At 44.2% G+C, this 15,834-nt stretch overlaps 1 protein-coding gene across 10 annotated transcripts in view; it reads left to right on the top strand.

Moving 5' to 3' along the window:
* ARNT2 (aryl hydrocarbon receptor nuclear translocator 2) overlaps nucleotides 1-15,834 on the top strand; it is a 201,601-nt gene that overhangs the window by 145,744 nt on the left and 40,023 nt on the right. For all 10 annotated transcript variants that reach the window (XM_082388503.1, XM_082388504.1, XM_082388505.1 and 7 more), the window contains 3 exons: nucleotides 5,210-5,286; nucleotides 7,456-7,590; nucleotides 9,921-9,995. In XM_082388503.1, the coding sequence (XP_082244629.1) occupies nucleotides 5,210-5,286; nucleotides 7,456-7,590; nucleotides 9,921-9,995 (287 nt within the window). The remainder of the gene's footprint in view (nucleotides 1-5,209; nucleotides 5,287-7,455; nucleotides 7,591-9,920; nucleotides 9,996-15,834) is intronic.

Raw genomic sequence — 15,834 nt, 5'->3', positions numbered from 1 at the left:
CAATGCAGGGGATGCGGGTTCAAGCCCTGGTCTGGGAAGATCCCACATGCCGCGGAGCAGCTAGGCCCGTGAGCCACAACTACTGAGCCTGCGCGTCTGGAGCCTGTGCTCCGCAACAAGAGAGGCCACGATAGTGAGAGACCTGCGCACCGCGATGAAGAGTGGCCCCCACTTGCCGCAACTAGAGAGAGCCCTCGCACAGAAATGAAGACCCAACACAGCCAAAAATAAATAAATAAATTAATTAATTAATTAAAATAAAAAGAGATTTGCAGAAATGCCAAACAGTAATTCAGAGATAACTTTTTAGGTATCTTATTTAGCGGAGAAACCCTTGAGACATTTCCACTAAGATCAGAAACCAGGCAAGAACGCCCACTATCTCTACTACTAGTCAACATTGTAATAGAGATATTAGCCCATGTAATTTAAACAAGAGAAATCAGAGGCAAAACCTGTGTAAAGAAGAAGGAAAACTATCTCTATTTTAAATTATATGATAATATACCTACAAAAGCCCAGTGAATCAATAATAAAATTAACTGAAGCAATAATTCAGTGAAGTAACACAATACAAAGTTAATATACAAAAGTCAGTAGTCTTTGTATACATAAACAATACACAAAAGGCATAAGGGTAGAGAAAACCCCATTTATAATAGCAAGAAGGAAGATTAAATACTTAGGATGGGAGGAGTAGGAAGACCCTGAGCTCACCTCCTTCCATGGGCACACCAAAGTTACAACTATTTACAGAACAATTACCAGTGAGAACAACCTGAAGACTAGCAGAAAACATTTTCCACAACTAAAGAGATAAAGAAGGAACCACAGTAAGATGGGTGGGAGGGGCAAACATGCCGTATAGTCAAGACCCACATCCCCAGGGAGGTGACCCACGAACAGGAGGATAATCACAATTGCAGAAATTCTCCCCAAAGAGTGAGGGGTCCAAGCCCCACATCGGACTCCCTGGACTGAGAGTCCTGCATCAGGAAGACAAGCCCCCAGACATCCGGCATTGAAGGCCAGCAAGGCTTGCATACATATATGTAATGGTGTTGGGAAAATGGACAGCACATGCAAAAGAATCGAACTGGACTACTTTCTCACACCATACCAAAAAAAAATCAAGATGGATTAAAGACTTAAATGTAAGACCTGAACCCATAAAACTCTGTGAACTAAATATACTATGCTCTTTGACATCCATCTTAGCAATATTTTTTTGGATATGTCACCTTAGGCTAGGGAAACAAAAGCAAAAATAAACAAATGGGACTACATCAAACTAAAAAGCTTTTGCACAGAGAAGGAAACTAGCATTAAAATGAAAAGGCAGTCTACTGAATGGGAGAAGATATTTGCAGATGATATATCTGATAAGGGGTTAATATCTAAAATATACAAAGAACTCATACAACTCAGCATCAAAAAAACAAACAACCCAATTAAAAAATGGGCAGAGGATCTGAATAGACATTTTTCTAAAGAAGACTACAGATGGCCAACAGACACATGAAAAGATGCTCAACCTCACTAATCATCAGGGAAATGCAAATCAAAACCACAATGAGATAATCACCTCACACCTGTCAGAATAGCTATTATCAAAAAGACAGCAAATAATAAGTGTTGGCAAGGATGTGGAGAAGAGAACCCTCATGCACTGCTAGTGGTAATGTAAATTCGTGCAGCCACTATGGAAACAAAATGGAGGTTCCTCAACAAATTAAATATAGAACTACCATCTGATTCAGCAGTTCCACTTCTGGGCATATTTCCAAAGAAAACAAAATACTAATTCAGAAAGATATATGCACCCTTATGTTCATTGCAGCATTATTCACAGTGGCCAAGATATGAAAGCAACCTAAGTGTCCATTGATAGATGACTGGATAAAAAAGATGTGGTATATATACACAACTAAATATTACTCAGCCATAAAAAAAAAAAATGAAATCTTGCCATTTGTGACAGCCTGGTTGGACCTAGAGCGTATTATATTGATACTAAGTGAAATAAGTCAGGCAGAAAAAGACAAATACCATATGATTTCACTTATATGTGGAATCCAAAAAACAAGACAGAAAATAAACAAGATAAAACAGAAACAGACTTATAGATACAGAGGATAAACGAATGCCAGAGGGGAGGGTGTTGAGGGAGAGTGAAATAGGTGAAGAGAATTAAGAGGTACAAACTTCCAGTTATCAAATAAATAAGTAACAGGGATGTAACATACAGCATAGGAAATGTAACAACTTTTAAGGTGACAGATGGTAACTAGACTTATTGTGGTGATCATTTTATAAAAATATCAAGTCACTGTGTTGTATGCCTGAAACTAATATGTCAATTACACTTAAATTTTTTAAAAAATGTAAGTACTTAGGAATTTTCATAAGTATACAAAGTACAAGTATATATGAGGAAATTTTTAATACAGTTCTGGAAGACACAAAAGCAGGCGTACAAATGGAAAACATCCCCTGTTCTTGAGTAGGACAATTCAACCTTATAAAGATGTCAGTTCTCCTGAAGTTGATTTATAAATTTAATGCAGTCCTAATAAAACTAACAGCAAGCTATTTATGGAGTTAAATAAGTTGATACTAAGTTCATGTGAAAAAATAAACGTCCAAGAATAGACAAGAAAACAATGAAAAAGAAAAACTACAAGGGAGGAATAGCCCTGCCAGATACTAAAACATACAATAAATCCTCTGTAATTAAAATCGTGTGGTACTAATGCTTGATGCACAATTGGCCTCTGGAATAGAAGAGAAAGCCCAGCATTAGACCCAAATACATATTAGAATTTATAGTATGATAAAGGTGGCATCACAAATCACTGCATTTTTAATAAATGTTAGTGGGACAACTGGATAGCCATTTAGAAAAAGATAAAATTAAATCCAGTATATCTCACACCCCTACACAAGAATAACTCCAAATGGATTAGGGATCTAAATGTAAAAAAAGAAACCATAAAATATCAGAGGAAAACATGGCTGACTTTCTCTTTAACCTTGGTGTAGGAAATGGCTTTCTAATTATGACTCAAATACTAGAGGTAATAGATTGATAAATTCGACTACGTAAAAATTATAAATTTTTTCAATCATCGTAAGGGAAGTCAAAAGACAAAGGGCCACCCGGGAGAACATATTCACAACATATACCACAAAGGCTCAATATGCCTGATATACGAAGAACTCCTGAAAATTGAGGGGCAAAGGATCAAAATCCCAATAGAAAAATGGGGAAGGGACTTCCCTGGTGGCGCAGTGGTTAAGAATCCGCCTGCCAAAGCAGGGGACACGGGTTCGAGCCCTGGTCCAGGAAGATCCCACGTGCTGCAGAGCAGCTAAGCCCGTGCGCCACAACTACTGAGCCCACGTGCCACACTGAAGCACGTGCGCTAGAGCCCATGCTCTGCACCAAGAGAAGCCAGCGCAATGAGAAACCTGCACACCTCAACGAAGAGTAGCCCCTGCTCGCCGCAACTAGAGAAAGCCCAGGTGCAGCAACGAAGACCCAACGCAGCAAAAAATAAAATATATAAATTTAAAAAAGAAAAAGAAAACCTTTTAAAAAAAATGGGGAAGATACACAGACAATTCACTAAAAGATAAGATACAAAAATGATCCTCAAACATATGAAATGATGTGCAGACTCACTCATAATTAGAGAAATGCAAATTAAGACAGCACTGAAATACCATTTCTAACCTATCCAACTGACCAAAATTAAATCATATGACAACATATTCTGTTGGCCAAGACTGGGGAAAAAGGCCTCTCATACCTTGTTGGTGGGAATGCACATTGGTACACTCCTTCTGGAGGGGAATTTGGCAACACCTAACAAAACTACATACATATACACTTACCTTGTAACCTAGAAATCCCACTTCTAGGGTAGGTGTATCTTCTGGGTGTATCCAGGCCTCCAATTCTTAAGAAAATGTGTGTGCACAAGACTATTCTTTGCAGCCTTGTTTGTAGTTACAAAGTATTGGAAACACCTCAATGTTCATACATAAGTGAGTGGTAGTATTCAACCTTGGTTACTCTACATAACGCAGCAATATGCAATTCTGAAAAAAGAATAAGGAAGAGCTCTATGAATAATTATGGAGTGACTTTCAGGACATACTGTGAAGTGAAATAAACAAAGCCCAAAAGAGCATCTACAGTGCACTGCCCTTCATAGGAGAAGAGGAGACAGATGCTCATTTGTGCAAAAGAAATACAGCAAAGGATAAAGCAGAAACCTAAGGGGCTGGTTACCTCCGGCGGGCGGGGGAGGCAGAGGGGAGTGTGAAGAGGGTGGTGGGGATGAGGAGGGAGTGACATTTCTCTGGCCCTTACAGCGAGAGTCGTGTTAACACTCCCTCCACAGTCTGTCGTGATGGTGTGTCACTGTGCTTGTGTGATTCTATCACCGTGAACCTTCGGTCTGACCTAGTGCGAAAATACTTATGTTAAGTGTTAATGCAGTATAAAAGGGAATTTTCTGCGTAACAGCTCTTGTCTAGGAGATATCAGAGCAGAATGCTTGTTTCACTCCAACAGTTCTAACCAACAACAATGAGGATTGTTTTAACCAATTCCTTCCTATCCAGAGCACTGGTTTTCAGCGCTTAATCATCATTCCCATCACCAGTTTCTCCTTTCTATCCCTCGAAAACCCTGACTTTACATCAGAAGGGTGAACACTGGTTATGTTCTCTTGCCTGGCAAGTTAGCCATTTTGGTTTTGGTGAGTTTTATTTTTTGTTTTTTGTTTTTGTTTATGATTCTGCCTCTGGTGGTCTTTGATTTTTGGCAACAGATAAGTGAAATATTTATGTCATTTGAAGTGCCCATATACACTTCTTATTGAAATTTCTCTTATAACCAAGTGTTTTAGCCAAGTTTTGCAAATGTGTAAATGAATAATTTGTTTCATCTTCCTTAAATTCCTCTGCATCATCCACAGATGCGGATGATAATGGACCATGAAATTATCAAAAGACATCAGGCAGAGAGAGGAGCAGGAAATGAGCGAGGGATGGTTAATTCATTGGCTAGCCTCCCAGACCCTGCAGGGTCAACAGTGGATCTGTATCTTTGATTATGTAAATAAAATCATGGACACTTTTACCCCTTTTCGATTCATCTTGGACATGTCGTTGATGACTCTGGCATTTCTCATTTCAGGAATGACTATACCTGAAGAAGATGCTGACGTGGGACAAAGCAGTAAATATTGCCTTGTGGCAATTGGAAGACTCCAGGTAAGAAAAAGCTCACAGCCTTTTTGATCTCCAGGGAAGGCTTATTATTGCAAAGAGCAAGAGCCTGTAGGTTTGGATGCCTTTTTCGACCTCCTGTGTCCTCAGTATTGTTGGGTTCTGTGTCTCACTCTGGGGGAGAAGGATGAGGCTGAATCTGGAAGAAGAAGGGGGGCAGGGCCTGTGAGCTGTGAGCAGCAGAAGCAAGCTGTCCTTGCTTCACTGAGGGCCTGAGTCAGTCCGTCCCCACGTGTGGGCCAGTTACTGCAAAGTTGAGCTCTGCTCACATCACACCAGGGTTTTTAAAATTTTTTTTATTGAAGTATAGCTGATGTACAATATCGTGTTGGTTTCAGGTGTACAGCAAAGTGATTCAGATATATAGAGAAAGATAAATAGAAATATAGATAGATAAACAGATAGACAGATACATAGATACATAGACACATAGATACATAGCTCGACACATAGGCACATAGATAGACACATAGGCACATAGATATTGGGTTGGCCAAAACGTTCGTTCAGGTTTTTCGGAAAAACCCGAACGAACGTTTTGGCCAACCCATTGCATAGACAGATATATCTTTTTCAGATTCTTTTCCATTATAGGTTATGACAAGATACTGAATATAGTTCCTGGTGCTACACAGTAGGACCTTGTTGTTTCACACCCCTGTTTAATCCCCTTGAATGTTGCCCCATGGTCTGCAGGATAAAGCACTCACTCATCTTAAGACCCCACCTCCTCCCTCCCCTCTCTCATGCCCTGTTCCCAAACCACAGCATGCCCTTTCCACAAGCCCACCGTGCACTTCCCCACCGTTGCAGGTGTCCACAGGCTGTTCCTTCTGCCTGGTATTTCCTTGTTTCCCTTCTTCTCCTTTCACAACTCCTTCTCCTCTTGTTTACTTCCTATTTCCTCATCCTTCAAGATCCAGTGAAATGACTCCTTTATCTGCTTAGTCAAAATGAATCATCCCCTCCTCCCTACACGACTGGCATTGGGTTTATACGTCAGTTATGATTCTTCACTGTCTGTTTTCGTATAGTTAGTTGAGGGCAGTCCCCTTCCTTGCAAGCTCCTCAAGGGCAAAAAATGTGTCTTTTTAATCTTTTGAGAATTAGATATGCTGAATAATGTATATAAAGTCCACTGGCTTCATGCCTGGCACACACAGTAGCCACTCAGTCTTTCTCCTTGTGGCATCGAGCGCCTTCTCCGTACTGATGAAGGGGCCATGATAGATGTAGTTCAGGGGGACACTGACCTTTCACATCCCTGGTTTCCTAGGTCTTACCATTTTCAGACAGGTGAATAAGCTATTCCATTCACATGTGATAAGCATTGGTTATTCCTTGCAAATGGGGAAGAAAGAATACTTGGGTAAATTCAGTTCACAAATATAGACTTTCCAAATATTTTGACCAGTTCCTTAGACTCATTTCCCATCCTTAGTAATGGGAAGGTGGGGGAAGGGAAGGGTATTAACATTTCTGAGCACCAGCTGTGTGCCAGGTGTTGTGCCAGGGTTTGACGTGCAGTGTCTCTCTGAACCTCACAACCACCCTATGAGGTTACAGCTTCCTAATTCCCAGGGACTGATAAGGAAACTGGGGCTCAGAAATGTAAAGAAAGTGGTCCACTCTTCGGGTTAGCCCAGGGTGTGGCCAAGGCAGTTTGAAACATTTTAGACTCATTGTACTCATGACCTGGAGGGATCTGTGAAATTAAATCCACATGGGGGACTTCCCTGGTGGCGCAGTGGTTAAGAATCTGCCTGCCAATGCAGGGGACACGGGTTCGAGCCCTGGTCCGGGAAGATCCCACATGCCGCGGAGCAACTAAGCCCACGCGCCACAACTACTGAACCTGCGCTCTAGAGCCCGCGAGCCACAACTGTTGAGCCCACATGCCACAACTACTGAAGCCCACGTGCCTAGAGCCCGTGCTCCGCAACAAGAGAAGCCACTGCAATAAGCCTGCGCACCACAACGAAGAGCAGCCCTGGTTCACAGCAACGAGAGAGCCCGTGCGCGGCAACGAAAACCCAACGCAGCCAAAAATAAACAAATAAATAAATTAATTAATTTTTTAAAAAATCCACATGGATTGTTCCCATTCTCTAACTCAGTCTCCATCACCACCTCCCTGTGGATTTCTCCATCCAGGTGACCAGCTCTCCTGTGTGCATGGACATGAGCGGGATGTCGGTGCCAACGGAATTCTTATCCCGGCATAACTCTGATGGGATCATCACATTTGTGGACCCAAGATGCATCAGTGTGATTGGCTACCAACCCCAGGTAGGTGGTTTTGAGCTCATGGCAGTCAGCTAGAGATTTAGTTTTACTTAAAATGCACCTACTTCATTTGTTTGAGATATTGTACATCACAATATAGGGAAACACAGGATAAAAATCCATCTCCCTACCTGGGTACAGTAATGTCCTTCCAAAGCAAAAAAGAACATTGTTTGCCACTTCAATGCTTAAAATTAACTCTCCATTTTTTGTCCTAACCATTTCGTTTAATCTAGCTGATCTTTCTCAAACTAGAGTTAAAATGCTGTATGAAAAAGAGGCTCTCTGATCAATTAAGTTTGATTAACACCAAACGGGAAATCTCCTTAGGAACTTTAAAAGTATATTAGTGTGAAAGACGCTGAAAAGTCTTAAAGATGTTCAGTTAATTTTGTCTAACTGCTTGTTTCTCAAATGTATTTGGAACCTCTTTTTACAGGGGGCACATTTTCAAGGCCTTTATTTTAAAAAAAGTCCGTGAGAAACACAGAAGTCATGAGAAACACCAAAAGGCAGGAGAGATTGTTCCAAATTAAGATAAACCAAAGAGATAAAATAATAATATGCAATGTAAGAGCCTTAATTGGGTCCTCAGCCTGAAGACTTATAAAGGACATTTGGGAGGAAATGTTAATATATATGGAATAGTGAGTGATTTTATCAAATAATTATTGATTTTTTTTTAGGCATAATATGGTATATTATGGATTTGTGAGATGGTGTCATTTTTATGAGGTACATATTTCAGGGAGAAGTGTCATGATTTCTGCTAATTATTTTCAAATGATTCAATAAAAAATTTTTAAATATATGTGTATATGAAAGATATTTCATTATATATTTTATGTTTCACTTATATATTTATGTTTACATATATATGAAAGAAAGAGAAAAATGCAAATATGGCAAAATATTGACAATTGATGAATCAAGCTAAACGACACACAGGTGTTTATCATACCACCCTTTCAACTTTTCTGTAGATTTAAATTTTCAAAATAAAAAGCATTTGAACAAAAAAGAAAGAAAAAAAAGGAACAAAGTTTGGGCTATGTTGATATGGGTATTTTAATTATATATATATTTTTTTATAAATTTGTTTATTTTATTTATTTTATTTTTGGCTGCGTTGGGTCTTTGTTGCTGCATGCGGGCTTTCTCTAGTTGTGGCGAGTGGGGGCTACTCTTTGTTGCGGTGCGCGGGCTTATTGCGGTGCCTTCTCTTGTTGCAGAGCACAGGCTCTAGGCACATGGGCTTCAGAAGTTGTGGCACACAGGCTCAGTCGTTATGGCTCACGGACTTAGTTGCTCCGTGGCGTGTGGGATCTTCCTGGACCAGGGCTTGAACCCGTGTCCCCTGCATTGGCAGGCGGATTCTTAACCAGTGAGCCACCAGGGAAGCCCACATATATATTTTAGAACAGACCAAATTGAAATATTGGAACCATTCATATAATTCTATATCTCTAGGTTGATGCAAACTTCAGATTTTGGATTGGAATGATGGGGAAAATTAATCTGTTTCCAAAATCACCATAACCTCTGATGGCCCTCTGTTTCCAGCCAGATCCATTTATCCACCGGCACCTTCCATGGGCATCTAGATGCTTTTTGGCACACAAATAAGACTTCCTTTCCACTGTCAGTGTCAGCTCCCACTGAGGCCATTTGCTGATTTGGGTTTTGATCGATGACTTAGTTTAAATCCTTTGCCATTTAAGGCACTTCCAACTGGACCACTTTCCTACAACGCATTTGCCTTTTGACGGTTTATCTTTTTATAGTTGGTTTCATTGCAAAACACTTTTGTTTGGGGTTAATGCTGGGTCCTTTGAATGAAACATAGAGGAGCAAAGGTAGGTAGTAAACAGGCTTTTAGCAAGTACAGTTATTTTATGATAACGGCATTTCTCCAGGCACGAGAGAGCTGCAGTTTCCCCATTTAAACAATTCCAGTTTTCATAGGCAACACATCTGTCCTCATGCTATCATTTGCGTTCTTTTTGTTTATTAAAATATGTTTATTACAGTTTGCCTGTGCAGTTTGCCTCTCCAAGGCAAACAAAAATAAAATTGCGTTTTGAAGCTGCTGCTCTTAATGCCTTAGCAAAATTAGAAGTCGGTATTGAACATGCCGAAAGGACTGAGGATAGCGTCCCAGACGCCAGCTCCATGATTGCTCAAAGAGAAAATTTGCATCCACTTTTTTCCCCCTAATGATGGTGTGAGCTAAAGGGTTGAAGGGGGTGTATGTGAACACTGTTGTCTAACAGTGAGATATAAAAACATGAAACGTGGGATTGGAGATTATTAAAGCTTGTCTCTTTATTTAGGATCTTCTAGGAAAGGACATTTTGGAATTCTGCCACTCTGAGGATCAGAGCCATCTGCGGGAGAGCTTTCAGCAGGTACCCCCAGTGCTCATTTACAGCTGATGTAGAAGCCGGGTGCACATGGATGTAGTCCTTCGATGTACCAGGCAGGCCAGCAGGGTCCCACCAAAGTCATCAGTCAGGGCCCCTGCCATGAAGGAGCTCGCACTCCAGCGGGGACGGCAGACCATCAGGAAGGAATTTCTGTTCATGGGAGAAGAGCAGAGGAGGGGGAGGTTGGCAGTGTGGGGAAGAGGCCAGAACAGTCTCCGAGGGGAGGCGACAATTGGGATGGGTCTTAAAAGGTGAGCAGAGAAGAAATGACATTCTAGACAGAGGGGCCAGCACCTGAGATGCAAAAGAGCGTGGCCTTTTGGGAGAGTCATGAGTAGTTCCTCACGGCTGGAGTGACACTGGCCGGCTTGTGGGGAGGAGGTGGGCAGTGGTCAAAGATGAGGCCAGTGAGGCCAAATTCTGAAGGGCCTCATGTGCCATTGCGAGGCGCTTAAATTCTCTCCTGAGTCATTTAAGTACGGATTCCCTTGAGGATTTGAAGTGGAGCAATGTTTTTGAAAAACGATTTTGGCAGCCCAGGTATGCAGGAGAGACACGGGTACGAAATAACTGGAACAAAGGACAAATTGGGAGCCTGCTTCAGTTGCCCGGGTGAGAGATGGTGAGACCTGAAATGGGGTAGGAGCAGCAGAGGAAGCGATTGTGGGGTCAGTGATGCTCTGGATAGAGACAGTGAAGGAGAGAGAAGGATTGAGGATGACCGTGAGGGTCTGAGAGGAAGGCCGCACTACTGACTGCATCCCGAGCATCATTATGATCAGCTACGGTTTATTGAGCACCTACTATGTGCCAGGCGCTATGGAAATCCCTTTCGCGCACACTGCTTTCCTGAACCTTCACGACAGTCACAGGAGATGGGCGTTATTATCTTCATGCTACAGGTGAGTCAAGTGAAGCTCAGTGAAGGAAGAGCACCTTAGGGTCACGTGGGCAGTCAGTGAGAGAACCAGGCTTCTCACTGAGGACCTGCCACCTCCTGAGCCCGGGTCCACCTGGGAGGAGAGAGAGAGAGCCAGTTTCTCAAAGGACTCCGGCGACTCGCTTCAGCCCCCGCAAAGAAAAGCACGGGCAATGTTACAGCAGAGGGGCCTTTAAATGACTTTTTAAGAGGGAATAATAGCTCGTCATTCATCTGAGAGAATAAGTCCTTGACATTCTGCTTTACAAGTGTTTCAGAATGAGGGCCTCTGACAGCCAAGCTCTCCTATTAAAGGCCTGGATATGTCTGCACAAGTAGACCTAGTGCTCCAATTACCCGCCGCCTGTGCACGCAGATCGCGTAACCCCTCCTGCGCCCTGCGCGCTCCGCTCTGTTCTTCCCAAACATCATCAGCTCCTTTTTTCTTTCCACCTGTCAGACTGCTTTGTTGTCCCTCTTCTGCCTGAGTCTCCAAGCCATGATGCCCTAGGGACCTTCTCTCCTTCTCTCTAATATCCCCCAGGCGATTTTTTTTTTCATTAAAAAAAAATGTTACTGGAGTATAGTTGATTTATAATGTTGTGTTAGTTTCAGGTGTACAGCAAAGTGATTCAGTTATGCGTATACATGTATCCATTCTTTTTCAGATTCTTTTCCTATATAGGTTATTACAGAATACTGAGTAGAGTTCCCTGTGCTATATAGTAAGCAGGTTCTTATTGGTTATCTATTTTATATACAGTAGTGTGTGTATGTTAATCCCAAGCTCCTAATTTATCCCTCCCCCCCAACAGTTTCCCCTTTAGTCACCATAAGTTTGTTTTCAAAATCTGTGAGTCTGTTTCTGTTTTGTAAATAGGACAGATACCATATGATATCACTCATCGGTGGAATCTAATTTTTTCCAATGATATAAATGAACTTATTTACAAAACAGAAACAGACTCCCCCAGGCGATTTTATCCACTGGATGACTTCAGTCCAGACCATCGCCTGCGGATATACAGGCACCTACCCCACCCTTGCACTCGAATGCACATTAACCTTCAAACATAGAATGCTCGATTCTCTTCTCACAGCCCACAATCTCCCTTGCACCACTGTCTTTCTGGTTGCAAAGGCCAGAAACCAAGAAACAGTCTTCACTCCTCCCTTGATCTCCCTCCACACAGCCCATCGAGTGCTCCTGTTACACCTCAAGAGACACCCGTAACCCGCCCCCTTCTCCCTCTCTTTGCTCCTACTGACCTTGCCTAGGCCACCTGTCCGTATCTCTCACTTTGACTTTTGCAACAGCTTCCTGGCTGGTCTCCCTGCTTTTATTCTTGTCCCAGGCCAAACCATTTTGAAAACGTAAATTAGATTTTGCCACATCTTTACCTAAAAAGTGCCGATGGCTTTCCCGTGCACCTAGCAGCAGGTCCAAGCCCCTTACTCACCACGGCTGCAGGAACCTCGCCCTGCGTGTCTCATCCGCATGTGTTCACTACACATGGGCCACCCTGGCCTTCTTTTGGTTCCTTGAACACATTATGCTTTCTCCCACCTCAGGGCCTTTGCACGTGTCTCCTCTGACCCTCACTCTTCACGTGACCGACACCTCTTATCTTTTAGGTTTTAACTCCTGTCACCTCAGAGACCCCATCAGTGACTAACCTAACTGAGAAAGATCCCTTAACCTCCTTCTCAGTCCCTCGTTTTTCCTCCACAGCAACTATTCCAGTTTTCAATTGTTTTCTTTTTTTTTTTTTTTTTTTTTAATTTTTATTTATTTATTTATTTATGGCTGTGTTGTGTCTTCGTTTCTGTGCGAGGGCTTTCTCCAGTTGCGGCAAGCGGGGGCCACTCTTCATTGCGGTGCGCGGGCCTCTCACTATCGCGGCCTCTCTTGTTGCGGAGCACAGGCTCCAGACGCGCAGGCTCAGTAATTGTGGCTCACGGGCCCAGTTGCTCCATGGCATGTGGGATCTTCCCAGACCAGGGCTCGAACCCGTGTCCCCTGCATTGGCAGGCGGATTCTCAACCACTGCGCCACCAGGGAAGCCCTCAATTGTTTTCTTTGTCCATTGATTTCCTTTTTTTTTTTCTGTCTCCTCTACTAAAACATAAGCTTCCTGTGGGCACGCTCCACATCTGTGCTTTTCACCATCATCTCCACCACTGGCTCTGGCGTTTGCATGTGGATGCTCTTAATAAAGTAGGCTAAATGGATCGTCACCCACAGCAGGTGACTTTCAGTTTGGAAAAAATGTGAAATCAGAATGGTTAAACATTCAATAAACACTGCTATAGTATATCTCTTATGCCATCTTTGCTAAATATGTGGAAATTATTATAAACTGCGTGGTCTAGCGTCGTCCTCTTTGGACTGGGTTGGCTTCATTTTCATATGGAAATGAAGCTCTAACAGTGATGGGACGCCCCCCCCCCCCGCATCACTGTTGGTAACCAGCCAGACCCTTTGTCATACATTATCCTGTATGATCCTCAATCCTTCACAGTATATTATCATCCCCACGTTTTTGCAGTGGAAACCAGGGCTCAGAGAGGTTCAGTCACCTGCCCCGAGTCACACAGCAAGGCAATAACAGAGCTAGGGCTGGAGCCTGCCTCCTTCCAAAGCATCCATCCCCATCACCAAAGCCCCACACCGGCCTCACCATCTGACAGCACCCCTGAGATTTTAAAAGGAAAAGAAGGAATTTAACATCGATCCCACCCTGGTATCTGGCTTAAGTAACCCTCGCTCTGAGAGCAGCCACCTCATTCCTCAGGCAGGAGGCAAAGCCAAAGCAGCCACGCCCCAGAGCCGGCAGCCAGGGCAGGTCACAGGGCTCAGCGAGCAGCAGGCAGCAGCCACAAGGACATCCTGCAGAGCGCCAGGCCTAGGCCCCTCGCTTGTGTTCTTTGGGTTCTAGCCACCGGTGGTCGGGGTGAGGGACAGATGTTGATAAAGCAAAGTGGCTCGTTTTTGCAAAAGCACGGAGGAGACTATGTCAGTTCGGAGTCAGCCCTTGAACTCTGGATTTAAACAAAAGTATCTGAATGGCCCTGACGTGAAACCTTGGAGTGGGATCGAGTTTGTGAGGAATTTTGAGATTGGTTTGTGAGGTCGGCTGGGAATCCTGAGTTCGCTCTGGTGTCTGCTCTTGGATTCCCTCTCTGGATCCCAGTTGACCTAGAAGTCAGATGAAAGAGTGGAACCCAGTGAGATCTGAGACAGGTTCCTTCTCCTCTCTGCTCAGATGCCTTCAATGGTGACGGTGGTAGTAGTGGTGGTGGTGATGAGTAAAGCTGTTTTCAGGAAGAGCTGGGCGAGGCTGGGTTTATGCCTGGCCTTTGTGATCTAGGACACTAGCATCGCACCTGAATAAGGCGCAGTTGACCATACGAGCCTGGTCTCCAGGCCTGGTCTGTGATACCCACACCGCCTTAACGTGCCTCGTCCCATCCCCCGTCGCACCCCAGGTCTCCCCGCCCCCAGGCATCTGCTCACGCTGCTCCTTCTGCCAGGAGAGCCCTCCCCAGAAGGTGCAGCGCGTTCACTTGCCAACGTTTCACCCAAACCCATCTCCCTCCAGGAACCCTTTCTGGACCCTGAGAAAGGCCGTCTCCTCGACATGCTGGGAACCCGTGCCACCTGATCTCGCTCTCAGGTGGCCTCGGCCTGCAGCAGCTTGAAGCAGGGCTTCCGGTTCCCGGCCAGAGATTGAGGTCAGGTCGCGGCAGTGAGAGCACCAGATCCGAGCCGCTAGACCGGTGGCCGGTGACACGGCCCTGGCCCTTCAGCTTTGCAGAAAAGAATCCCACAAAGGCAGAAAGTAGTGAAACAAGTGAAATGTTCATTAGGAGGAAAAAGAGTACATGTGGATAGACACACGGGCGGGCTCAGAGAGAGAGTCACTCACATGGGGCATTTCTTCCCGTTTCCTTTGTCCAGTCATCTTGCTTCGCCTGGTTCTGAGTCCGTATTTGATTTATCTCAGGGTCCTCCCATGTGTGCGCGCATCTCTTAGCCGAGGTGGATTCTAGTGAAGAGGCCTACGGGTAGGTTGACATCACCTGCTACGGGTGGCTCCCCTTTCCTTTTTGACCTCCAAGGAGCCTTTCTGCACGTGTGTAGTCAGGAAGATCTCCTTGACTTCGAGAATGAGGAATATGTGGTCTTTTTATCTCTTATCTGGGCAGGGCCCAGCTCTTCTCTCGCTCCTGCTATTTTGGAGTATCTGTCCATAGCAGGAAAACTCGAGCTGCTCAGCCTGGGGCCCATCTATCTCCTGCCTCAATCTTATGTTTCTGTAGTTGTATTTGCTCTCTCTGAGTTACAGTTACCCATGCATCTGCCCTGCCTGTGCCAGGTGAGAAGCTCTTTGGGGACAAGTGTTCTGTCTCAGCTATAGCGATTCAAGAAAAGACAAGGGGCACAGGGTCAGGTAGACCTGGGATCCCATCCTGTCTCTGCCCCTCCTCAGTCATAAGGCTTTGGCAGGATAGTTAAGTTAACTCCTTTGAGGCTCAGTTTCCTGTTACACAAAATACTGCTGTGAGGACTGCGTGAGGTAACATGCACAAGATGCTTGTACGTCAGCCCCAAGGCGGATGCAGGGCTGCGCTCCCTCCCTCAGCTCTTTAGCCACAGCTCCAAGGGCTGAGCTTGCACACAGGCCGTGCCTTGGGAGTGTTTGTTACATGGAGTTAAAAAATTTCACACCATCTCAGACATCCTGGTTAGAGGAAACATGAAAAGTCTCCGTCCGCGAGCTTCTGAGTGTGGAAGACGTGGTCTCACGACGGGGGCACTGCCTGTGTCCCGTGTGCTTTGTGCAGACTCAGAGGAGTCCCCCAGAGGACCCCTCAGAATATCGACCTCAGGGGCACGTG

The sequence above is a fragment of the Balaenoptera borealis genome (assembly GCF_965194805.1).
Source record: "Balaenoptera borealis genome assembly, chromosome: 3".
In the NCBI taxonomy this organism is placed as follows: Eukaryota; Metazoa; Chordata; class Mammalia; order Artiodactyla; family Balaenopteridae; genus Balaenoptera; species Balaenoptera borealis.
Note: the sequence above shows the minus strand (reverse complement) of the source record. Positions and strands in the feature narration are given on the sequence as shown.